Genomic DNA, 26263 nt, shown 5'->3' with positions numbered 1-26263 from the left:
GACCACGCCCAACCCACCTGGTTGCATTCTTTCAGCCTTACCTTTTCTTCTGCAGGCAATTGCTCTTAACTGCTGCTTCTCCCTATGTCTGCTGCCCTTTCTTTTCCCTAAACTTCTCATTTAAGGTAAGCAGGAGGGACAAATGCTGACAAGATGAGCAAGGATCAGGTGGTATGAAAATCTCATCCACTAATCCTAGCAATCAATTACAGCCATTCTTAGGATTTTGAGTCCCTCAAGCCCCTTCATTAATCAACCTCCAGTTATTCATTCTTCCCACACGTGCAACTCAAATTTGCTGTGGCATCATACTGTGTTCAGAGGAGTGTCTCACAAGCAATGGAAAAAGACTGGGTATCTTTAGAATATTAGTCGGCAGCTGGTTTAGTTAAATCTCTCTCCACCCTCTCTGTACTATATTGATTAAATTGTAAAGAAATGGCTAAATGAAGATATTATTTGTATTTTGTGCATATGCTCTCATGCACACCATTCTATTTTAATTTACTTTTTAACAAGTAAGACAATATTATTTTAAAATTGTTTCCCATCTGGCATGCATGCTAATAAAGAAATCTACTAATTTGTGCCATATCAAGTTTAACGTTTTTTTTTTTTTGTACTTTCTAATTACATAGTTCTCAAGGAAATGAAACTGGAAAAACTGGATTTAATCTTCTTGCCTTTTAGTTCTCATACATAACCATTTAGTGAGAGGGAGAAATGAAACACTAGTTTTTGGAGGTCTTAACCATATGAGAACAAAACACGTACAGTTATCTCTCTATTATTTGTCTTTATTTTCATCATGCTTGTGTAAAACCTAAACACAGCAAGGTAAACTGATTATCCTGCAAAATAATTCAATGTGATCTGAATCATAAAAGAATTCAATTATAGTCTGCCTCATTTTGGTGGGGTATATTATGATCAATTTTTTGAAATTCTGTAAATGACATGTATGTATGTATATATGGTAATTCTCTATTACCCTGTTTGTTTATTCATTTCACATGATACCAGCACCATGTGCCATAAGAGACTGCTTATGCATACACACATACGTGAGGCATTAACATTTCTAAGTGCTAAATTCGTATAACTCAATTCATTATAGTTTTGGAAATATTTTTCTTGATTCAAACTGTGTGTGTGTGTGCTTATAGACAGTTGTGCACGTTGATAGTAAATGGAATTAACAAGAAAAGTTAAATATAAACATTTCTATATTAATGAATTTTCATGTATTTTTCAACATAGAGTTGAAAAACATTATACTTTCTAGATATCTCAGAATGAAAACCATACTGCTGCCTTTTAGGAAGGTTAGGGTTAGGGTCTGGAGTAGACCACATTCTTACTGCAACATTTGAATGAGTCGCTGAGTTAATAATTCACTGAAGGTGTAAAACTTTATGGGAAGTGAGACAACTACAGGGGAAAGAGCAGCTGGACCCAGTATAGTTGGTGAATCTCCTCTTCACCCCCTTGGTTCTTTTATGAGGAACACCAGATCTGGGAGGCTCTTTTTTCCCTCGTCACAATCTAATTTTATTCTGTTTCCCTCACTCTGAAAGAACATGTGCTCCCCATTTCTGCCCTTCCGTTAAGGGAACATTTACATTGCCACCACATCTTTATCAGTGGAGAGAACACAGAGTGATTTCTCAGTTCTCCCTGGACAGATGCTTAATCCTCGTATTTCCAGAATCAAAGACAGTTCATTCCCCCACATTCAATTCTGTGACCCAGATTTAATATTCTTTTACCTGGGCGCTGCCAATGCTGAATTGAATCTAAGGGCTAAAATCGGAAATACATTTCTCTGCACTGACCTATTGGTATTGCCCCTAAAATATATTTGAAAGTGCAGTAAATCTTTAAGATAATGGAAAGAAAATGGAATTGCCTGTCAAAAGATGTCCTGTTTCTCTCTTGCTTACTATCTTCATGACTTTAAACAATTTCCTTAAATCTCCTGAGTCATTAGTAAAATGTCAGTGATAGTACACCTGAGAGAGTTGGCATGGGAACAACACAAACTAATAAACATGAAAATATGTTTTGTAAATCACAGTACAACAGAACTATGTCTATTATTATGTGTATGACAAAAGTAGGTTTTTAAAAAAAGTCAGCTATCTAAAAATAATTATGTAATAACCCAAATGGGAAAAAAACTTGAAAAAGAATAGCTGCATGCATATGTATAACTGAATCACTTTGCCTTACCCCTGAAACTAACACAACATTGTAAATCAACTATACTCCAATATAGAATAAAATGTTTTTTTAAATAAATAAATAAATAAAAATAATACACTGTAAACCAACTATACTTCAACAAAATTTTTAAAAGAGTTAAAAAATAAATAAAAATAATACTCATCACTCACTCAAACCTACAGTCCTTATATGATACCATAGTCCTAGAAATCTTAGAATATAATACATATCTAGTTTTTTTCCCTGAAAATAAACCTGAAAGTACTCAAGTACTTCAAAAATATATTTGTATCCATAAATTTAAAAGATAGCTTTTATTCGTTTGCTGTTAACGTTCTTTGTGTTTAAACGTCTTACCATTACTTCTTTTTAAACTTAAAAATAAACATGGGGGCTTCCCTGGTGGCGCAGTGGTTGAGAGTCCGCCTGCCGATGCAGGGGACGCGGGTTCGTGCCCCGGTCCAGGAAGATCCCACGTGCCACGGAGCGGCTGGGCCTGTAAGCCATGGCCACTGAGCCTGCGCGTCCGGAGCCTGTGCCCCACAACGGGAGAGGCCACAACAGTAAGAGGCCCGCATAACGCAAAAAGAACAAAAAAACACATCTTCTTTTCATCCAGTTAACTCAATTGAGTAACAGATTATTTTTTAAAAAGCTTTCTAAACTAATATTTTGTAATGACTCATCCAAGAAAATATCTTTTCTGTTCAGAAGTCTGCACCTCTATTTTATTCTTTAGTCAACCACTTAGCTTTAAAAATGTTTACTGTATCAATCAACCAAAGACCAATCAATCATTTCTTCCATTCCTCCATTCAGGAGAGCACCCCAGGTATGTGGATGGTGGCAGTGGGTTTTCTGTAAAATCTGTGGTAGAACCTGGTGATCAGTTAGTAAATACACAAAGGCATTTATTCCTTCAATTTGATAATGAACTACTTATCGACTGCTTTATTTCAACAGCTGCTGGTCTAAGCTGTTAAATTGCTCAGCTAATGCACAAATACATGAGTCTAGAAAGTTAGAGACTCTAAGAATGAAAAGGTCACCTGCTACCCTAACAACTTCACAACATTCCCCCAAGCTCCTAGCCCCCTTTGGTGGCCATACTTCAGGGATGCATTGATACTTTTTGCCGTGATAGCACTTTTACTCTGCAGTGGAAATCACCTTGGGATCGTGTTCATCCTTTGTGAGTGGCTTATCGACTAGCTTCATCCATTCATATTCTCAGTATTAACAATGGAAGTTTTTTGTTTGTTTGTTTGTGGTACGCAGGCCTCTCACTGTTGTGGCCTCTCCCGTTGCGGAGCACAGGCTCCGGACGCGCAGGCTCAGCGGCCACGGCTCTCGGGCCCAGCCGCTCCGCGGCATGTGGGATCTTCCCGGACCAGGGCACGAACCCGTGTCCCCTGCATCGGCAGGCAGACTCTAAACCACTGCGCCACCAGTGAAGCCCACAATGGAAGTATTTTAATATTTTTTATTTTTTGACAAAAATGACTTCTAATAACGCCGTCTTAATAAGTTAGATCATTCACAATAGTCTAGAACAATTAATGTTTTCTTTTGAGTCACCTAGAACTTGCTTCCAGATCTGAGATGTGACTGGTCTCTGTTGAGGCACCAAAACCCAAAGCACAGAATTGGAACTTAAAAGACTTGAATCCGGGTCTTGCTTTTTTCACTAACTAGCTGAGGGGTTTAATCTTGAGCTTTAGTTCATCATGTGTGACCCTGGGCAGATCACTTGACGTCTTTTCTGCCTCAGTTTTCTCATCTGTAAAAGGGATTAATAAAAATACTTACCTCTTAGCATTGTTGTAAGAAGTCAATGAGATTATGATTATAAAGGTCATAGAACAGCACTTTGTTCATATTAAGAACATATGTGTTATCTATAATAATGTAATAGTAATATGTTCTGTCAGAATTCCTGTATTATCTCATCTCACAGGCTATAATGAGAACCAGATGACTTAGTAAATGTTGTATTAGTTTTTTATTGCTGCCTAGCCAATTACCGCAAACACATCAGCTTAAAACAATACGCGTTTATTATCTCATAGTTTCTATAGGTCAGAAGTCCAGATCTACCTTAGCTGAAGTCTCTCCTCAGGGCCTCAAAAGGTTGAAATCAAGGTGTCAGCTTGTGGTCCGTCCTGGAGCCCAGGATTCTCTTCCAATCTCATGTGGCTGTTGAGCAAATTTCTTTATGGCTGTGGGACTAAGGTCTCTGTTTCACGCGAGATGTCAGTGAGGGGTCGTTCTCAGCAATTAGAGGCTGCCCGCCGTTCCCGGGCGCGTGGCCCTCCCCATAATACGCAGTTGCTTCCTGCCAGGCCAGGAAGAGCATGCCTCACTGCTTTCCAGTCCCTTAACACCAGATGAAGAAAGGTCTGCTTTAAAGGGCTCACCTGACGAGGGCAGACCACGCAGAGCATCTCTCTTTACCCCTATGATGTAACGTGATCACACCTTCATATCTCATCATGCTCAGGGGATCCACCCTTACCCAAGGGGAAGAGATCAGAGAAGAGTGAGGGTGGTGGCAGGGAATTGGGGGTGGGGGGCATCTTAGAATTCTCCTTCAAATGTTATGTGAAGGGCTTCCCTGGTGGCGCAGTGGTTGAGAGTCCGCCTGTCGATGCAGGGGACACGGGTTCGTGCCCCGGTCCTGGAGGATCCCACAGGCCGCGGAGCGGCTGGGCCCGTGGCCCATGGCCGTTGAGCCTGCGTGTCCGGAGCCTGTGCTCCGCAGCGGGAGAGGCCACAGCAGTTAGAGGCCTGCGTACCACAAAAAAAAAAAAAAATGTGAAGTGAAAAGTAAACATGATCTACAAATATAAAGTGCACATTATTGTAATCTTTATTATTGTTATCATTACGATCATGATACCAACAAGTTCTTAACCTCACGTAACACGATTCCACATACTTGCAATGGTTTACATTAGCTGTAAAGAGTACTCCAATTCATTTAAAAATTATGTAACTCAGAGCTTAACATTCGTTTCCTAGCTCCTTGAATTCCTATTCTCTTTGGGGTACTTACTTCCCAATTCCTTCCTTTGATCTTTGCCACTGAATCACAACACTCCCTAAGAACAAAATCTCACAGACAAATATGTTTCTGTTGGGGTTGCCAGTGCAGAAAATGAGCAGCCTTCATCACACTTGCGTGTATGCACCAATCCCAAAATTCCCCATAACTTGGTCGTACTCAACTCTAAAACAAATTAAAGAAAAGATAACCTTTTCCAGTGCTTTAATGATATTTAACCCAGGAACTATGTGACAGACTCTGAGAAGTTTATTCATAGGTGGCAGGATTGAACTCTAGATGGTCCACATGTCTATGGCTTTGTCCTTTGACCAGCCCTCATAAGGATGTCATATATTGTAAAAATTTTGATAAATAGATAGTAAAATATAATATAAATATAAGTACCAATATAAAATAAACATAAAATAAAAATATATTAAAAGGATGATGTAAGGAATGGTTGAAAATGATTATATCTTCCATTTAAATGGAATGGGGAGTTTAACCTAGAAATCCAAAGAAGAAACTTTTGGTATTTTGTGAATACAAACACCTTCAGGGCAAGGATCAGTTTCCTAAACATACGGAGATTAGTAAAACTTTTGTACATGGAATAGAGTACTACTGGATAAAAAATAAATAAAAAGAACATAGACTGCAAATTATACTTGTGTTCAGAATCGTCTCTGCCACTGTTGGTGAGATGATCATGGATGAGTTACTTTTCCCACTGAGACTTAGTTTCTGCCTCTGCTAATACTGCCTACTATGTACTGTCTGCTATGTTACCATTGTCGTCTATGGTGGAAGATGTTCTGAGTAAGTGAAACAATCTAAGCTAAGTTCTTAGGACAATGTCTGGTACACAGTGAGCATTCAGTAAGTGTTGCCTATTGTTGTTATTGTTATTATTATTTATTTTAATTATGTTAACATGTGGCCCAAAGTCTGGAGTGTATTACTGCTCAAAAAATACTGCTTTCTTCACCTTTCTCCAATACCTGTTTGTTGAGCTGAGCTGGATCTGTCAAGAAGAGTATTTTGGATATTGTCAATCTAAAGTACATTAAGAGGTTACCGTTACTCTAATTTAATATAGTTTTCTTCCTCCCTTCCTTCCCCCCCGCCCACCTGCCTGTCTTCCTTCCATCTTCTCTTCTTACCTTGTCTTTCCTTCTTTCCTTCTCTTTCTCTTTCTCCTAAATGCTCTTACTCTATCCTTTTTTTTCTCAAGCAGATATTATTTTAAATTTTCGAACAACCTATGTCAGCAAGTCTGGCCAAGTTATCTTTGAAGCAAGATCAATTTGCATCCACTATGTCACAACCTGGTTCATCATTGATTTAATTGCTGCCCTGCCTTTTGATCTCCTGTATGCTTTCAACGTCACAGTGGTGAGTAAAGAGCTCCCTTCCACATGACCTTGAAGGTTGGTTTTACCCCTGTGCTTATTTTTCACATGTTCAGGTTTTAAATGTTTGTGGCAATTTGTATGTCCAGGATTTTGTGCCCTTTTTAATAAAGAGGCCAAGATCACCAATGATATGCAGACCAGATTCTCCACTTAAAGGAGTTACTTCCTTTTTGAAATTTGTTTTACCCATTTCTAATCATTTAAATACCTAGAACCAGGATATTAAAAACTTGAATTTATCATCAAATTGACTCACTAAACAAATCCTTTGATAAGGAAACCATCTGCAGGAATAGAAGCATTACTTTATGTTACTGAGCCAGATATTTCCCTCAAGAATTTGGTGGAGAGTTTGAAGATTTCTTCTACTTTTATGACTTTTACTCACTACCTTTTGAATATTTCATTATTCATTGGCAAAACAAACAGAAGACCTATCAAGATAGAAAGATTGGTTGAAATTAAAATAGAATTCAACTACTTCTTAGAAGTCCCTGTAAAAATGTTTGATTGAGCAAAAATCTAAATGATAAAATGACCAACGTAAACCAAACATCCTCTTGAATTTTTATTGATATTTGTAACTTCTCCTCTTTCTTCATCTAAAACTTTTATTCTCAGATTTCTTACAGGAAAGAAAGCATGCCCTCTTGTAGTCATAGCTATGTTTACTATTTAATGATTGACACTCTTAAAAGCATTAAGTGTTCCCTTATAAATAGAGAGACTTTTAGGAAGGTATAAGAGAATTTTTGGACCAGTAATACAATTTGCTGCCAGAGTAACCAATTTTAACAGGCAAAAATTGGCTAGACGTTAGTTCAAATTAAACATATTTCCTACTCAGTTGACAAACCTCTCCCCATAGAAATTATATTCTCTATCAAGAATTTAATAGCATAGTTTTCAATATTAAACAAAGTGATCAATGTTTCAAATACAATCATTACTGACTTCAGAAGGAAGACTGAACTAAACACCTACTACATAGTACAGATTTGTGCATTTGTTGCATTTGTTAATTGCCTGTATAATAGTATTTTTCTTTTCTTTTCTTTCAATTTTTTTTAAGTTGGGAAGTTGAGAGTGTCAACATCGTTAAGAGGTTTATAACTCAACTGAAGGGAAAGCTCTGGGGAAAATCTAGTATATAATATCAATCAGTGCTAAACTGGATTGTTATCCGAGCTTTTTAAAGTGCTTTTTAAGATTGAATTTGACTAGATAAGTATACTATAATGAAAGTGTAATGACTTAAAACAAGGCTTTTGCAAACCTGCCAAAAAATATCCTGAAGAAGTAGATAATTCATAAAATGATAAGAAAAATTTTCCAAATTATCCTGGAGAATTGTTAAATAAATGGTGTTTCATAGACTGCTGTAAATTAACTTGCTCTGCTACTAAATACTAATAATCATTTTTTATATTCCATTTCTCTTTGGGCACTGAACAAATAGGATAATTTTAAACATATATATATCATGTACTATAAAGTCTATAAAATAAAAAATAAGTAAAATGTTTAGATATGATGAAAATTTCCATTGCCTAAAATTAACACGAGTAAATAATTTTGAAAAAGTCTAATTCTCATAATTTGATGAATTTTCAATACTTGTACATTTTCACTGTGCTTCTGCTACCCTTCTTCGTTCTCACTTGTGAAATACAGCACAAATCCTTTATAAAGATTTGAAGTTATAGATCAACATCTATATCAGAAAGAAAGAAAAAGAGGAAGTAAGTAAGGAATCTCTCTCTATTATCAGTGATACTTTTTCTGCTTTTCACAGGGGTGAGCATATGATCATTTAACAATTGGCATATAAATTTGTTATTCCTCCCAATATATTAGTCAGTATGAAATATTCGATTTGAATAGAAAAGCTTGTTCAAGATATTATATTTACTTCCCAGGAAAGCATAAGTTATAAGGAAAAGTTCATAAGTTATGCTACTGTTATACTACACAGACTTACAAAAAGAAGAGCAGGAACAAACAAATAAAATAACAAAGGGGCTGATTTTCCAGGTCTAAAGTGGGTCCAGTTAGTGCATCTCCATAGATGACATTCAAAAATGCACGGCAACCATCAAAAATGTATCGCGTGCTTTAGCTTTGGCTGTGCCCACAATTGCTGATGGCAAATGTTTTACATGCAGCTCACACATTTACTTATTAAAACTTACTGTGTATAAGTCACGATGAAAGGCACGACGAGAGATAAAATTGTGAATGAGAAAGAAAGTATGTTAGAGTAAAAAGGCAGAAGTATGAATCCAAGTTTTATCACTTACCATCTGAGTGACTTCTTGGGAAAGTTAACATCAGAATAGGCCTAAAGTCATAAAAATACCTGCAGGGTTTCTGAGTAGCCTAAAAAGGAAACTTTTCTATAAAATACCTTGCCAAGTGTCTAACACCTAGAAGGATCTCAGTACGGTAATTAACTTTTTTCTCTCTCTTTTTTCTTCCCTAGTGGATAGCCAGCAGGTGGTTATGTCCACTTGGTAACAGGGGAAACTGCAGTTTCATAGAGGTTTTTGAAGAATGCATCATTCACTGTCTTGCACCTGTCTACAAGGTGCTTATAATTCTTATCAGTGACAAATTCAGAGCAGCATCCCAAGAGTAAGAAGGTCCTTTCTCTTTTTCAGATGATATATTTCCATCGAAATCAAATATGCCTCTTTCTTCTGTCATTCACCAAGAGCCAAAATTCACATTTTATAGCCGGAGGTTTTGGACTCAGATAGGAATAAATACAAATTTTTTAGTGACAGCGAAATCACCAGGGCTGCCTCATCCTGGACTCCCAGGCTCATGTCCCTTATTTTTGTAAATGACTATTGTTCTCATGTAAGGGCAGCCTCACATTATTCCCTCAAACATCCCCTTTCTGGCCAGAGAAAATGGGGAGCTTGCCTGCATCAATACTCTATATCCAGATGGTGTGTTAGTCTACTCAGGTAGCTATAAGAAAATATCATAAACTGGATGGCTTCAACAATGGGAATTTATTTCTCACTCTCCTGATGGCTGGGAAGTCCAAGATCAAGCTTTCACCAATTTGATTCTTGGTGAGGGCTCTCTTCCTGGCTTGTAGACGGCTGTCTTCTCTCTGCGTCCTCACGTGGCCCTCATACAGCGAGGGGAGGGAGAGAGAGATTGGGGTGGGTGGCGAACAAGAGAGAGGGTGCTCTGGTCTATTCTTTTTTTTTTTTTTTTTGGTCTATTCTTATAGAGGCATTAATCCCATCTTGAGGACCCAACCCTCATGACCCCGTCTAAACCAAATTATTTCCCAAAGACCCCATCTCAAATACTGTCACACTGGGGGTTAGGGCTTCAACATATGAAATTTGCAGGGACACAATTCAGTCCATAGCAGATGGTATCCTCCATTTGAGAGTTCTGCTCCAGGATTCACTTTACTTACAAAATTGTTATCTATCTATCAAATTCACCTAACTATAAAATAAATTTCACCCCTAGTAATTCCTCTAAGCCACAAAGTAGAAACTGCATCTGACTTACAATCAGCTGGAGAAATGATAGATGAGAACATGAGTATGATGGAGAAGAAAATAAAACTCTACCCAGAAGACCCACAAAAAGGAATAAAAGGCCACAGCTACCTGGCAACTTCCTCAATTGACCTTATTATGATTTTTTTTTTTTTTTTCCACACCACACTTTGCAGGATCTTAGTTACCTGACCAGGGATCAAACCCAGGCCCCCTGCCGTGGAAGCGTGGAGACCTAACCACTGGACCGCCAGGGAATTCCCATCCTTATGATGTTTTTATATTTCAGTATAGAATAATTAACAAGATTACAGTGGAAGACACTTTTATTGAATATCTATTGTTATAGTGAGCCTGGAGTGTTTTGCATCTTCACATAATAGCTTATCCATTCACTCATTTAACACAAATTTACTGAGCACTTCCTACGTGTCAGGCACTGCTCTAGGTACATTTTTCTTGGAGATAAGGGAAGATGGCTGGAGGAGGGAGAAATTAGAAATCAGTTGATTCCAGATAATTATAAAGGCAGACTCTCAAAAGATGCTGACCTTGTTTATGATTCTGCCTGTAAAGGAAAAATGATTCTTAGGCATAGTCATACAAACCACTTCCTTACCCTCTATTTATGGTTCACCCCCCAAATTAGAATAGGTCAAGGAACTTGTCAGATTCTATTTGCATATGAGATAATGTTTTATTTAACTTTTCTTTTCTCTTGGAAGGTATTAAAAAGAGTGTCTATTAGAGCACCACATGTGTCGTAATAGTGACATTGACCTTTCTGGTGGACACCAATGGTGCACATTTTTCAGTTGAGCCCTAAAGTCAAGAAACTAACTCCTTAACTACAAGTCTGTTGTTCTAGTTCATACAGAGGCAGAATCTAAAAGGTTTTTCCAAAATTTTGTTCCATTTGATTTTGGTTCCCTAAGCATGTTTGTTTAACAGAAAGCGCAGTATGTATGTGCTCCAGGCAAATGTTTTCTTTGTCTATTGATAATATTAGAAGGACGATAGCAAAGCACATGAGGCAGGAGGTGCTACTGGTATTTGTGAGCAGATCTTACTCAAATTTTTAGGTCTCACTATTTAAAAATAAGAAACCTAAGTTACTTTTGCTACCACTTTACAGGGGGGTTTTACTTCAGTCTATACAAAGTTTTGTTATAACACAGCTCCCTTACATGGAGAAGGGGAAGTGGAATTGAAAGAAATTAAAAGAAAGGGGTGGAGACATCTTCTATTCAATTCCGATCCCATAATGTGTTTCAGTTGTATATCAGAATATATAAAATTATCTTCAGTCATATAGGTAGAGAAAAAAAGATACATCTTAATTAAGGGATATAAGTATTCACTCAAAGAAATTAAATTGCCTTATCATCTTTTATCTTATCAACTTCCAATATAATATATCAGGAAACGACATAGAAATGATCATAAAATGGTCACAGTGTTGGAATCCCGATTACACTTAATTTCAAGAACTTCCCAGAGTGGCTGTAGCTGAAGTGACTGTTATGGATGTAATGACTCCGTGAGCCAAGCTGTGCGGCTCTGTTTTCCCACGCAGGTGTCTCTCGTGCATCTCCTGAAGACCGTCCGGCTGCTGCGTCTTCTGCGTCTCCTGCAGAAGTTGGACCGTTATTCCCAACACAGCACAATCGTCCTGACTCTGCTCATGTCCATGTTTGCCCTTCTTGCACACTGGATGGCGTGTATCTGGTATGTCATTGGAAAAATGGAGATGGAAGACAACAGCCTTCTGAAGTGGGAAGTTGGTAAGGGCTTACATTTGTCGCATTTTCCATTTTTAAGTGAAAAAGAGGATTGTCTAGAATTTGGAGGAGGTGAAAGATGAGGCTATAAATATATGTCTTCTGACTGTCGATTTGTCTCATCGTTTTTGGGGGTGTGTGGAGAGGGTCCATGGTACAAGTGATTTCCTTTAAGAAAGTTTTCTGGAACAACCTAGCATTTTTTTCAAAGAGAATTTGTTTAAGTTCTCAATGGGTGAACTTTTAAAAATGCCCATCACGTCTGTAGAAGTGTTTAGATAAGTAATGTGTGATGTTATCTTGGCATATCCAATGGAAGGCTAGTAACAATAAATCATGGGGACCTGGCCAGTCATTACAATATTTTTAAATCATAAGAAAATGATCATTTGTATTTGAGGTGGCAAGTGAATAATAAAAAGGATATCTCTACTATTTTCTCCTAAAAAAAGAGAGACAGCACTATCATACTGACTTCCACATTTAGTATACTTTGAGAACTTGTGATGATACAGAAGAAAGGATATTTACAAATATAATTTGTAAAGTTTTGTGTCCGCATAATCCATGGGAATTTAAGGGAGTTGTTTCAAGTGTTACATAATTCTGCATAAATGAATCTGAAATGTTCTGCACATGAACACATTTTTAAACTTATATCAACCACAAGAACTTTCTAAAAAAATGAAAATTCTGAAGGCTATAACCCTCTATCCTAAAATATCTGCGTTCTCACAGTCTTTCTTTTTAGAGAACTGTAATAGTACCTTATGTAGGGTATTTTTTCTTCTTAATCTGACATTTAATCAGAGAATGTGTTTCTTGGTTAGCTAGAAAATCCTTCACTTATCTTCTCCAAAAATCAATCTTGGACTTTTGAAAGAAGCTCAGACCTTTGCCCAGGGATAAAGCCATAGAGATTCTCAAGAGAAAAAAATGCTCTAACTTCTTATACCAGCACTTTAATGGCAGAGTGCATTTGGAACATCCCTGGGTGGACTCTTATTAAATGCCACTCTCTCACCATAGGGCATGTACAAAGCCTTAAAGGACATCTTTGGAGAATGAGCTGGGGACCTTAAGAAAGCTGGTTCAAGGGAGTGAGTCTCCTGTCTACGTTCTTAAAAATGCTCCTACACATCTCAGTTTTGTCCTTGAGGTACACAAAGAAACTAATGCATCCTGAATTGTTTTATCTTCCTTATCAAAGCACTTTTTCTATGCCTTGCTGTAGACCTCCATTCTCAGGAAAAAAGTAAAGAGAGAAATAAGACTGTAGAATGAGAGCACAAATATCCTGCATAAAGAGAACATGAGGTGTGTATGTGTGTGTGTGTGAGAGAAGAGAGAGAGAGAGAGAGAGAGAGAGAGAGAGAGAGAGAGAGAGGGATGGGGAAAGAGAAGATTTGATTAAAAGGGGGATCAAAGTCTGGATTGTACTTGGATGAAAACATTTTATGTCCTTCAGTATCGTTTCCCTCTTTATAACTTTGTCCTCCGGCTTCCTCATCACAGACCCTAGCATGGTCCTAATGCTTTTCAGTGAATTACGGCATTAGATCTCCTCTCTGTTGTGAATCCATGTTAAAGTTCTGATTTGTGGCCAGCCACCTGATTCCTTTTCGGACCTGACCTCATTTCCTTCAGGCTCCAGCCCTATACACACATATTAATTTGTAAGGCTTGTCTAGTCTGAGAGTCTCCAGATGGGGAGATTCAGCTTATGCACGCTGTCAAATTTTGTTAGAGGAGGAAAGCTTTGTGTTTCATTTCCAGCATACCAGTCCTGCTGCAGACTGACAAACTAGCTGATGTTTTTCTTCCCGCAAATATGCAGAGGTATTTGTTTTCCAAGGAAAAAGAAGCCAACCCCCTGAACTTCATCTGCATTGCCCCCTACCACGCCTATGCTTGGTCTTGGTGATATGGCTCAGTGTCATGTATGGGAGCTTGTAAGCTGGAAGTTAGCTCACAAAGAGAGCTAACTATTGGCAAAATAAAATGATGGGAAGAACATTGGGCTGGGAGGCGATGGATCTCTCCTTGTATCATGGCTCCAACACCTGCCAACTGTGAGATTTGCAGTAATTTTGTTCACCTGTCTGGGCCTCAGTTTCCTCATCTGCAACATGAGAAAACTCACTATGTAACTTGAAAGGCTCTTTCAGGATCCATGATTTATGACTATAATGGAAGAACAAACCCAGTTTTGTGAGTTTAATATTGTGTATCTATTTTCTATCATAGCTCAGTGCCCATGTTAACCAGCAGAAGCAATCAGTCATCCAATGTCAACAAATTTGAGGGACGTGTCAGGAAGGACATCCTATGATCATAGCATGTCAATGAATTGATATGGTTTACTCAGTTATGATAAAAAAAATAACAGAACATTTATCTTTAGAGAATTAGATTTCCTGTCCAAACACCTCTAGGGATATGGTCAGGAAGGTAGCATGCTAATTATGTTTGTCAATATTGGGTTTTTAAGCTTGGCTACAAGGACTTTCCCTTCCCCTAAAATTACTTGGATCATTTGTTCATTTGGAACATTCTCCAGCTGAGATTTGGACACAAATTAAATAATTATGATTTTTTCTACCTAATTTTGTAATGAAGCAGCTGAGAGTCTAGACTAATTTAGTTTTTACTATGTAATTTGTCCGCTAATAATATGCTTTACCTTTTCTGGTCCAATTACCATGAATCAAAAAACTCATCACACACATAAAACTTGATTAGAGAACATATTGTTCTTTATGTTCTGACTAACATTAGATGTACAGAACAGATTCATCTTCCCAAGGAGTAAAATAGATCTTCCTTTCTCATCGTTGTTAATTTCCTTGAAATGATTTTTTCCCCTTTTTGTCCTTGACAGGCATGCTATTGTACTTACAACTAGAGAGGGTTCAAATATTTTGCATCAGACCAAACCAAAGTTAACCTTTAAAAAATGTTTCATAATGTCACTTCTCTATAATATATCTATTTTTGTAAGGAGGAATTAATATTCCTAGATTAATTGTATCAGAGGCAAGTTATGAACTGATTTTCCTAGTGTTCTATTTTATTTCATATTCTTATGTGTTCCTATATTATATTTTATGGAATTTGAGATTTGGCTTATTGTTTCATGGAATTTTAAGCCTGGAAGGACCTTAGTCCAGCTCTTTGACTTTATGGTGAGAAATCCAACTCTAGGTTATACAAGCTTTCTGGTGGAAGGGGCTTTTGTCACTTGTGTCCACTGCTGCTTCCTCACTGTCGTGTACAGTTCCTGGTGCATGGCAAATGCATAAAAAGAAAATTGTTGAATGAATCAGTCTTCAAGGTCTTTTCATTACTAAATGACAATCATGGGACAAGAACCTAGATTCCCTAACTCCTTGTGTAGAAGTCCTTCTCATAATATTGAGCATTATGATATAATAGCGAATGGTTATTTAGCAAATTCTTTCCAGCAGGAAGATAGAAAGAACAAATACGGTGGTAACTTAAGATTTGGCCACTTATTCAAAAAATATTTTTTGAGTGCCCACTGCATGCTTGGTCCTGTGTTAGGCACTGGAGATACCAAAACAAATTATATACTTAAATTAGGAATTTGGGATTAACATAGACACACTCCTATATATAAAATAGATAAGCAACAAGGACCTACTTATAGCACAGGGAACTCTACTCAATATCTTGTAATAATCTATAAGGGAAAAGAATCTGGAAAAGATTAAATATATATATTTAACTGAATATATATATTTAATATTTAATATAATATTTATTTAATGTATATTTAACTGAATCACTTTGCTGTACACCTGAAACTAACACAACATTGTAAATCAACTATACTCCAATTAAAAAAAGAAGAAAAAAATAATATACTTAATGTCATGGCACTTAAAGTCCAGTAAGAAAAACAGACAAATAATTCAATGGATATATGGCAGTGCGGTATGTTCTGTAGCAAGAACCTGCATAGAGGGCAGGCTACTAAATCTAACAGGTTATCAGCAGAGGCATTTCCAAGTTGAGCTGAGTTTTAAAGAATGAATAGTCTTAAAAAAAAAAAAAAGAATGAATAATCTTGTCTCTGTGGATGCTGAGGAACGGGTATGTGTCACAGCAGGGACAGGACTGTATGAAGCCTTTCACTAGAACCAGCATAAAGGGTGAATGGGGGGATGGTAGTGAGGTGATGAGGCTAAAGAGGTAGGTAGTCAGGGTCCAGATCTTTAAAGACAATTCATGCTAAGCTTTAGAGTTTGGGCTTCATCTAAGGCTGCAGCAAGGCTTAAAATTCTCTCTCGAGCAGCGATCCTTTGAATATAGAACCCCAGGAGGCAGGGGGAGATGTTTTGCTCTGTTTCTTTTTCAATATCTGTAAAGTGGCCCTAATAATAGTGCGTACCTCACTGGGGTCGCCAGTATTAAACTAGGCGATCTCTGTGAAGCATTAAGCACTGTGCCCGCCACCTAGTAACTGCTCGATAAATAGGAGCTATTGTAACCATCATTACTATTTTATTAAGACAGTTACTTCTAATAAAGAAAGTACTATGACCTGGGACTACTGATACTTATCATCTTATATGGGAAGAGTATTAAGTAATGGCTTTAAAAGTGTTGCCTTCAAGTTTAGTGACAGTGCTCCATAAGTTATTACATACTTTTTCACACGTATCTTCAAAATAATATATCTGCCCAAGCTTTCTATTACAGTCAGCCTCTGAAAATAAGTAATTTTCACATAGCCTCGTAATTGCATACAAATAGGATATTTTCCCTTAAAAACTAATATAGGGGAGAGGTTCAACATCTACCCTACATGCTTGTTGGGATATAGCAAACTTTTATGGAATTTAGACATAGTGCTTCAAGTCTAAGTGTGGCTTTTAAATGTAAAATTTTGTTTTCACTGTGAAGAAACGTTTCAGAACATTTCTATAAGAAGACTTCAATAAATACCTAACTACAAATGTGTTAGAAGGCTTTGCATGAGCACAGGGAACTATACTCAATATTTTGTAATAAGCTATAAGGGAAAATAATCTGAAAAAGCATATATATATATATGTATATGTTAATGAATATATATATATGTATATAACTGAATCACTTTGCTGTACAACTGAAACTAACACAACGCTGTAAGTCAACTACACTTCAATTTAAAATAATAATAATAAAAAAGGAGACCTTACATGTTTCCTTACATCCCAGTTACTGTAGGGATATATTATTTTAGTTATCATTTATTAGGTTCAGTTAATGACATTTATAAAGTTCAATTAATGACACTGAATTAGTCCTTAAAGAGCTCCATTAGCATCCTGGAGAGAACATAATGGTTCTGATTTAAGCTAGAAAGGTTTGGATTTGAATCTTGCTTTGGGGATTTACTAGGCATGTGATTTTGGTCAAGGTGACTTCAATGTGTGACTTTTTATACAACAGTCTTAGTTTTCTCATCTGTAAAATGGGTGTGGCAGTACTGATCCTCACAGCGTTTTCTGAGGAATTACAGGTACTCAAGTTGACGTGCCTCACATAGTTTCTGGTACATGTTATGTTCTTGCACCTGATAACTACCACCATGACCACCACCTCCACTCTTAATCACTAATTGAGGCCATTTTCAAATTGCAGCCACCTACTTAAACTTACATCAATGAGCTATATAGAGCTGAAGTAGCAGTGCTGTTCAAATGTAGTGAACAACACAGAAATAGAGTCGCAGACGTAAAAAACAAACTTATGGTTACCAAGGTGGAAAGGGACAGGGGAGGGATAAATTGGGAGATTGGGATTGACATATACACACTACTATATATAAAATAGATAACTAATGAGAACCTACTGTATAGCACAGGGAACTCTACTCAATACTCTGTAATGACCTATATGGGAAAAGAATCTAAAAAAGAGTGGATATAAGTATATGTATAACTGATTCACTTTGCTGTACAGCAGAAACTAACACAACATTGTAAATCAACTATAACAAAAAATTAATTTTAAAAAACCAAATCTAGTGAAGAGGTGATATTTCTGTATCAGGGACAATTCTTGATTGCAAGCAAAAACAGAAAAAGAATGCATTAGCAGAACATGCAGACTCAGAAACAGAATGATGGAGAACAAGACTTGGGAAAAAAATGTGAGCCAAGGCAGATCCGGATACCCCAGTGCAAGAAGCACAGTTGCTGACATTTTGCAAAGATGACCTGGACATGTTTCTGCCTTTGTAGATGCCATGAGCGAGTCCTAACCTTCTGTTCATCTCTGATTCACAGTCCCTGAAAGGAGAATCCGATTGGTCACGCTTACATCATACGTTCAGACACGGACTGCTGGGCAAGGAGGGATCCCCCCATCTTACACTTTCATGGTTAGAAGTGGGACCCTGTGTCTCTCCATTACTATACACAAAGGAGAATACCCCCTTCACATAGGATTTTAGACAGCCCACCCCTCAAATAAAGACAAAATGCTACTACAATAACAACTTTATCCTACTACTCAAAAAAAAAACAATAACATTTATAAAAACACTTATTAAAATGCTTCTGTAAATCATCATACCTCTCTCAGACATCAGATGTCAGATGGAATTAGCTGAAAGATGGGGATGCTGTAATTCTCGGTGCATCTTGCTCCCTGTAAGGCAGTCTGTGCTGCTGTGTCAGCCTAACAGTGGTACTTACCAAGCTGTGCTTCCACAAGCAGACTGCACCATGGTCGGTAGCTCTCTTTTGTAGCTAAAACACTAACTTACATTCTTTCTCGAGGCTATCTCTGTTTCTAAGGCTATGACACACTGAACTTTAAATGATCTGCTTCGAAAGTTAGAGCTGAGAGTATATTGTAATAGAGGGAAGCTTTTTTTTAATCTTTCAATCCTTTCGCTGGAGTACATTTATCAATTGCAGATGTCTAAACGTGTATCTACATCACGGGAAAAAAAAAAGCCCAAGAATATCATTTTCAAATTTTCATTGACAATTTTAGTCTTAAATCTCCTGATCCTCATTGGATAAAACATCATAAAAGCTGATTGATTTGAATGGCTCTCTAGTTACTAACTGCTTAGCATTTATAAGCCACATGTAATGGGGAAAAAAATGACCAGGCTTATGATATTGTAAGCTGATTATTTCAATAACTATCAAATTTTCCTCAAGAGAAGGTAGAATTGTCCAGCACTCTACATTTTCAGGTTCTGTGTAAAGGATTATATAAACATTTTTAGATAACCCTGATCTGTAGATTTTCATTCTTGCGAATACATGAAATAAAGAAAGGGGAGAAATAGCCTAAAATGAAGATTTCTAACCATTAAAATGGACCCTAGTGACGGACTCCTGGACTTAATTTTTTTTTTTTTTTTTGAAGCAGGGTCTTGAACTTTAATGTGCACTGAAATTATGTGAGGATTGCATTAAAAAAACAGATTCTAATTCAGTAAATCTGAGGTGGAGCCTGAGATTCAGCATTTTTAACCACCTCCCCAGTGAAATCAGGGCTACTGGACCCCACACCACACTTTGAGTAGCGAAGTTTTAAAAAGCCTTGGGACGTTGTGTGAATTTAATACTCCTGGTTATAAAGTCCTTCCTATTTTTCACTTTCCTATGCTTTTCCAATCCCCATGACACCTGTGAACTAGTTCACAAGTGAACTAGGAATAAATTTAATGAGTAGAAAAATAACTTACAAATTTATTTTTTCTCCACATTTTTTGAAAACAATTGATTTGTATCAGATTAATATTTAGCTTACATTTATTAAACACCACCTACATGCATGGTGCAGTGCTTAATATATTTGTATGCATTTTCTCATCTGATCTTTATTGAAATCCCATGAGACAGATATTTTCAACCTCATCTTAGAAAAAAAGAAACTAAAGCTTGAAAAGTTTGAAATTTCCTGGAAATTTACTTTTTAAATTATGAAATATTTTTAACACAGAAATGTTTAGAATGAGTATAATGGTCACCTTCTAAAAATTATATCTTTTTTAACGTTTTGTTTCAACATATTTGCTTTATTTCTTTTTTTAAAATCAATACAATATCACAGATGAAGCCAGAGCCCCACGACCCTTCAATTCTGCCTTACTCCCTCCATCTTTCCTCCTTACTACTCTAAAGTTGGTGCATAAAATTTTCTTAGACGCTGTTGTTACTATACAAATGTATTAGTAAAACAATATATGGTATTATTTTCCCTCATTATCTTCCATATAAATCATCACAGATGTAAGAAGTAATAATAATAACAGGCATACATGGGGCTTTCTCAGTGCCAGGCACTGTTCAAGGCATCTTGCTATAATTTTATGAGCCCCAAACTGTCATCATTTCTATTTACCGATGAGAAAGCTGAGGCACATAGGTTGTATGACTTGACCTAGATACACAGATAAAATACACAGGAGCTGGGATTTCTCTCTTCTTTGAATCTTTTTTACATTCTCATTGAACTTTTTTTTTTAAGATCAATCCATCTTAGATATAAACCTTATATATTTATTTTTAACTGTTTAATAGAATTCTATTGTACAATAAGCCAGTTTACTCATCATTTTGGTTTATTTATCCACTCCCCTACTGAGTTGACTGCACCTCTCACTATGGCAAGTACTGGGCAATGAACAATCAAATACAAGATTCTCTGTGTGCATATGCAAGAATTTCTCTGGGTCAAAGAGCTTGTGCATCTGAAAAATTAATACCTATTGCCAAATTCTTCTCTGAAGCACTTGTATTCATTAATTATTTAGTTGGTCATATTATATGTGTTCTTTCCCCAGAGCTTCACCAATAATTGTTACCAGTGTTTTTAAACTTGTGAAAATCTTGGAGGGTGTTGGGGAGTGGAGGGTGTAAAGTAATATCTAATTGTTGTTTAAATTTTCATTTCCCTGTGTAAGTAAGGTATAACAAGGTAGAACATATTTTTTTTTGATGTAGAGAGTCACTCTAATTTCCTCTTTGTTAAATTAGACCCTCTATCTCATTAATTTTCAGTTTCTCTTCTTTCCTAAATAATCCATTTAATGCTATATATTGTTAAGTGTTGAAGTCTTTAAACGTTTTTCAAATTATATGGAACTTGAAATTAACACTTTGTTATTGATTTCTAATTACATTCATTTCTTGTTACAGAATTTGGTCTCTGTGATACTGATTCTTCACTGTTTGTTGAAGCTCAATTGTATATATTCTTTATGTGTGAGGATATTATGTGCATACAATTTTTTGGATATAAGTTTTAGTTCAAGGTTTATATATGTCCATTAGATCAAGCTTCTGAATTTAATTATACCTATACTATAGATCCTTATTAACTATTTTCTGGCAAACTACATATGGAAGTTTTATTTGGTGCTTTTTCAGACCTCTGTTCATTTTCCATAGTTTTTTGGTTTCCTTTTTATAGTTCCAGCTCCTTGTTTTTTGTCCATTATATCAAGCTTCTGAATTGAATTTAAATATTGTAAAAAACATACTATCTTATTGTATTTCTTCATTTTTATTTTATTAATTCAAGTTCGTTGTGTGCTAATTTTCTGTTCATCCAACTCTTGCAAAAGGTGAACTATTTCCTCTTTTGTACTTTTAAAAAAATTTTATTGTGAGCTCACCTTCAATAGGGCTTCTTCCTTGTCAAAATCTTGTGCAGATTGAGGTATGAGAATATCCAGAATTTTGGTTGTTGTTTGCTTGCTTGCTTTTGTCAAAGATACTAGGATTTTCCCCTGCCCTGGGATCAAATTTTTAAAAATTTCTTAGCGCCAAGGTGTCTGTGATTCATGGATGGTACACATTCAGACACCAGTGCATGCAATGCACAAGGCTAAATTTTTAAAGTTCTCTCAGAAGACCACTTTTTTCAAACTCTAGTTTTCCTTGTCATCCCCGTAAGCTGTTGGGTAAATTATTTCTACCCTTCTCCCTGCATGTATCACACTTAGTATCCCAGTTGTATACAAGATGTCAGTTCCAGTGTTTATAGCATTTAAGTGTTCTCTCCTGTGCACAGATGGCCATGAAACCCAAGCCCACGGTCACTATTACTTCTGACCAGCTGCCCATCCCTGTCTCCCCATCAGCATCACCACCATGGTGTCAGCTCACAGGCTTGCGGCTCCTCATTTTTGCATACGTACATTTCACTTCCTCTTTCGGAAGCATCTATATATTTCCAGTGTTTCTATCAGAAAGGCTTACACATAAGCTAAGTTCATAATCTTGCCAGAACCACAGTCTTCATTTCTGCCAAAAATAACATAACCTAAATTCCAGTGTAATTTTCTGTGTTACCTTTGAAATATAAAAATGGTTGTAATCTAATCCGTAAAAGGCAAATTGAATACGGGTTAATTACTCAAGACCTTATTCCCACTTGGAATGCCTTTATGGGGGAAAATCATTTAAACTTAAGACCTCAAATCTTCAATTCTTTAGATGGAATTGTTCAGTTACCAGGAAAATAAATTATGCAGCCGTCTTAAGAAGACATCATCAAATGTGCTTAATATACAATTATTTCTTTCCAGCTACTATATTAATCAAAATAATTCTTTCGGAATAAGTGACAGTTTAATGTACTGCAGATTATTTTTCTAGAAGACTATAGGTATAGAGAAAAATAGAGCAGAAAAAGAACTCTTTGAGATTGGTGCATTTAAGCCCTACAAAGTTCTCATTATTTACCATAAAATAAATATTTCTTGAGGCCCTAAGAAGGACAGTGTTATGAGCTGTAAGCAAGACAAGGAATCTTAGAGCTTGACTTCTAGAAGTGTACTTTGTTGTTAGAAATTCAAGAGGTGGACATAAAAATTCACAAAATTGTTTTTTTATAATATTGGTTTGGCATAAGTTTGTATAGGCAACAACTTCCTCAGTCGTTTAGAAAGAAGTAGAAGTGATTCTAACTGAATCTCTCTGAAGGTGGCATTTGAGCTGGGCTTCAAAATGTGAGTACAGCTTTGGAGAGGATGCATCAGAGAACATTTAGGTGGGGACACGGTGTGAACAAAGCCATAGAAGTTGGAAATCTCACAATGTGTTTGAGGAACAGTGAGTGGATGAGATGAATTTGTTGAGTCTAGAAAATTCTTGAACAGCTGGTGTCACAAAATAAAAGGGCTAGAGGAGAAAGGGGCCTAGCATTCATGGCTGAAGTGGAGAAGACAAGCCCCATCTGAGGGAACCAATTATGACCTCAGCCCAGCACTGGTGTAGATGAAGTTTGACCACACCTGATTTTTCCAGAGAATTTGGAACTTGGGATTCGGGGGTAAATCTTGGCTTCTGGGGGTAAAGTATTGGCAAATAATTTAGAGCTTGAAGAGCATAGTGTCACCACCAAAATATGTTTCTGGGGGCCTGATCAAGCCCATAGGTCACCAATTTGCCATCTCAGACTCAAAGTGAGTAAAAAGAAGGATGTGACCAAAATAATGGGTTGGAGTCTTGACTGATGATGTACAGATACAATCCCCGAGAAGCCAGAGAATGCGTGACCTGATTAATATAGTTTTTTACTACAAACTCAAGAGGGAAAACCACAGAAAATACTTTTCTTCATGATATTTGGCAAACTATTTAGTCCAGCTGAACATTCTCGTGAAAAGGGATACGCATGCTATTTTTTAATTTAAAAAATTTATTGAAATATAGTTGATTTAAATGTTGTGTTAATTTCAGGTGTACAGCAAAGTGATTCAGTTTTATATATATATATATATATATATATATATTCTTTTATTATCAATACATTCTCTTCCATTATAGGTAATTACAAGATATTGAGTACAGTTCCCTGTGCTGTACAGTAGGTCCTTGTTGTTATCTATTTTATATGTAGTAGTGAGTATATGTTAAAATTGGTCTCACAATCTACAGACTTGAACTAATGAAAAGTTTTCCTCTGTTTGTTACCCTAATTGTGTGAATATTTTTATGAAGAGTGTTGAATTTATAAAGAATTTCCACTGGAACACTTTCCCCATTTGAGATTTTAATAAGCATAGACATAACTCGTGGATACATAAGAAATAGAAGATAATTACACATTTTATCTAAACTAATTAGATATCTGGCATTGAAAACTTCAAGACCTCTTTTCTCTCCTTTCTTGTCATATGTGTATGTGTGGGCATGTGCTTTTTATTTATAGTTTCTCCAACTCGCTACAAACAGAAGAAATAATTAAAATGTTTCGTAGTCTATTGAAGACTATTGCCAAAATCTCCTTGGTAACATGTCCTTTACTTGGACATCAGAGTCTTGATTTTTTCTTGTTTTCGATTGAGATTCATCAGGAAAAACAGAGACAAAAACCCAATTTTAATTTCTCAGAAACTCAGATCCAAGAACCCCATTCAAGATAGAGATGATTTATGAAGACCCTCTTTTTAAAAACAGTGGACTTGTATCTTGGTGTATTTGTTCACGCCACCATCCACTACACCAACATTAAATAGACTGACAGAAATTGGATATCGGAAGACTCAATTGAAATATTAAAGACAGAAATAAAAGCTAATGTCACCTAACTTTATGTAGCTTTCGAACTCTATACCCATTTTCTCTTCTGAGGGTATTGAAAATGAACCTTTGTCTTGACAGCCCTCTGTGAACATATATATATATATATATATATATATATATATATATATATATACATACTGATCTCATATGACAGTTTTTACGAATGTGAGTTCTAGATTCATTTCACAGCCTGGCTCCTCCGCTTATTACCTGAGTCAGTTTTTTGTTTGTTTTATTTTCTTTGACTGCACCGCGTGGCATCCAGAACTCTCCTGACCAGGGATGGAACCCGTGCCCCATGCAGGGGAAGCACGGAGTCTTAACCACTGGACTGCCAGGGAAGTCCACCTGTGTCGGTTTTGTTTGTGTTATTTACCTGTCTAAGGCACAGTCACCTCATCTATAAAATAGAGAGACAGGATTAGCTGTTTCATCAGGTGTTATAAGGATTAAATAATATAAAGTGGTTACTAAATCTTCAGTACATGTTAATTTTACTGCTGCCACTACTACAGTTGCTATTGATGTAACCATCATCATTGCTATTGCCAATATGTGGTGTTTTACTAAAATCATGACTATAGCAGCTGATTTTGTTCCCAAGAAATTATATGTAACTTTATTTACAGAACAAATACACCAAGATACAAATCCACCGTTTTTAAAAAGAGATCTTCATAAATCATCTCTAACTTGAATGGGGTTCTTGGATCTGAGTTTCTGAGAAATTGCCTGCGGTCTTTACCGAAAACCTGCTGCCGATGGTCAGGGATGACGGGCTTATTTTTAGCCATCTTTCTAGCCTGAAATGGAATTTTGTCAAGATTGAGTTTTTTGAATGTGATGCAGAGAAGGAGGGCAGTGTTTCTAATATTATCATCTGCCCATAAAATCATGCTGTAGTGCTAGCTAATTCCATTAATTTTAAAAATATACTGGTTTAGGTTCACAGGTTGCAAAGCTATTCTGTGGCTAAATGGTATATTTTGAGATATGTAGTGACTCTTTCTGATCCACTTGAGAGTCACCAACAAAATAATTCCAAAGAGTCAGTCAGCACCTGAGTTGCATTAATAGTCTGTCATAAGTGAACACACGTGATTCTGGTCTTCAAATACAGTGTTTTGTGTGTTTCATACAAAAACGTTTATTCATAGCAATGCAAATGTATCTGCAAAAATCCAAAAAATAATACTATGTGTAATAGGATTCTGAAGGGTTAGATATTCTTAAATGAATAATCCAGTATTTTTTTGTTGACAAGTGAGGGTATGTGACTCTCTGTGATTTCTCTGTTGAGAACATGCTAGGCAAACGGTGTAAGCAAGTCATGTTATGGTGGTCATTCTTTACAGATATCATGGCTGTACTGAGTGTGGTGAGAGAGGGAGAGAGGAGGGGGAGAGAGAAAGAGAGAAAGAGGTAGAGAGAGAGAGGACAGAAATTCATTGCCACTGCCAAGTTTAAAAATAGATTTGACATTATTTTAAATTAGTGAATCAAATATTTTTCATTCTTTAGAAGGGAAAGTTTCCTTCTTTGGATGGCAAGTTTAATGGAATTATTTTAATAAAATACTCTATTTTCTTTGTCAGCAATTACATTCAAAGATATCAGACAATTTAAAAATCTTTATCCGACCAAATACTGAATTGATTTTGATGAATACAAGCTATATTGATCCTAACATTTT

At 36.4% G+C, this 26263-nt stretch overlaps 1 protein-coding gene across 1 annotated transcript in view; it reads left to right on the top strand.

Moving 5' to 3' along the window:
• KCNH8 (potassium voltage-gated channel subfamily H member 8) overlaps window positions 1-26263 on the top strand; it is a 397642-nt gene that overhangs the window by 259739 nt on the left and 111640 nt on the right. Inside the window, exons 6-7 of the mRNA XM_007470616.1 lie at window positions 6510-6667; window positions 11794-12001. Of these exons, the coding sequence (XP_007470678.1) occupies window positions 6510-6667; window positions 11794-12001 (366 nt within the window). The remainder of the gene's footprint in view (window positions 1-6509; window positions 6668-11793; window positions 12002-26263) is intronic.

Source organism: Lipotes vexillifer, unplaced genomic scaffold (genome assembly GCF_000442215.2).
Source record: "Lipotes vexillifer unplaced genomic scaffold, Lipotes_vexillifer_v1.1 scaffold418, whole genome shotgun sequence".
Classification (NCBI taxonomy): Eukaryota; Metazoa; Chordata; class Mammalia; order Artiodactyla; family Lipotidae; genus Lipotes; species Lipotes vexillifer.
This window is presented reverse-complemented; position numbering and strand designations above follow the sequence as displayed.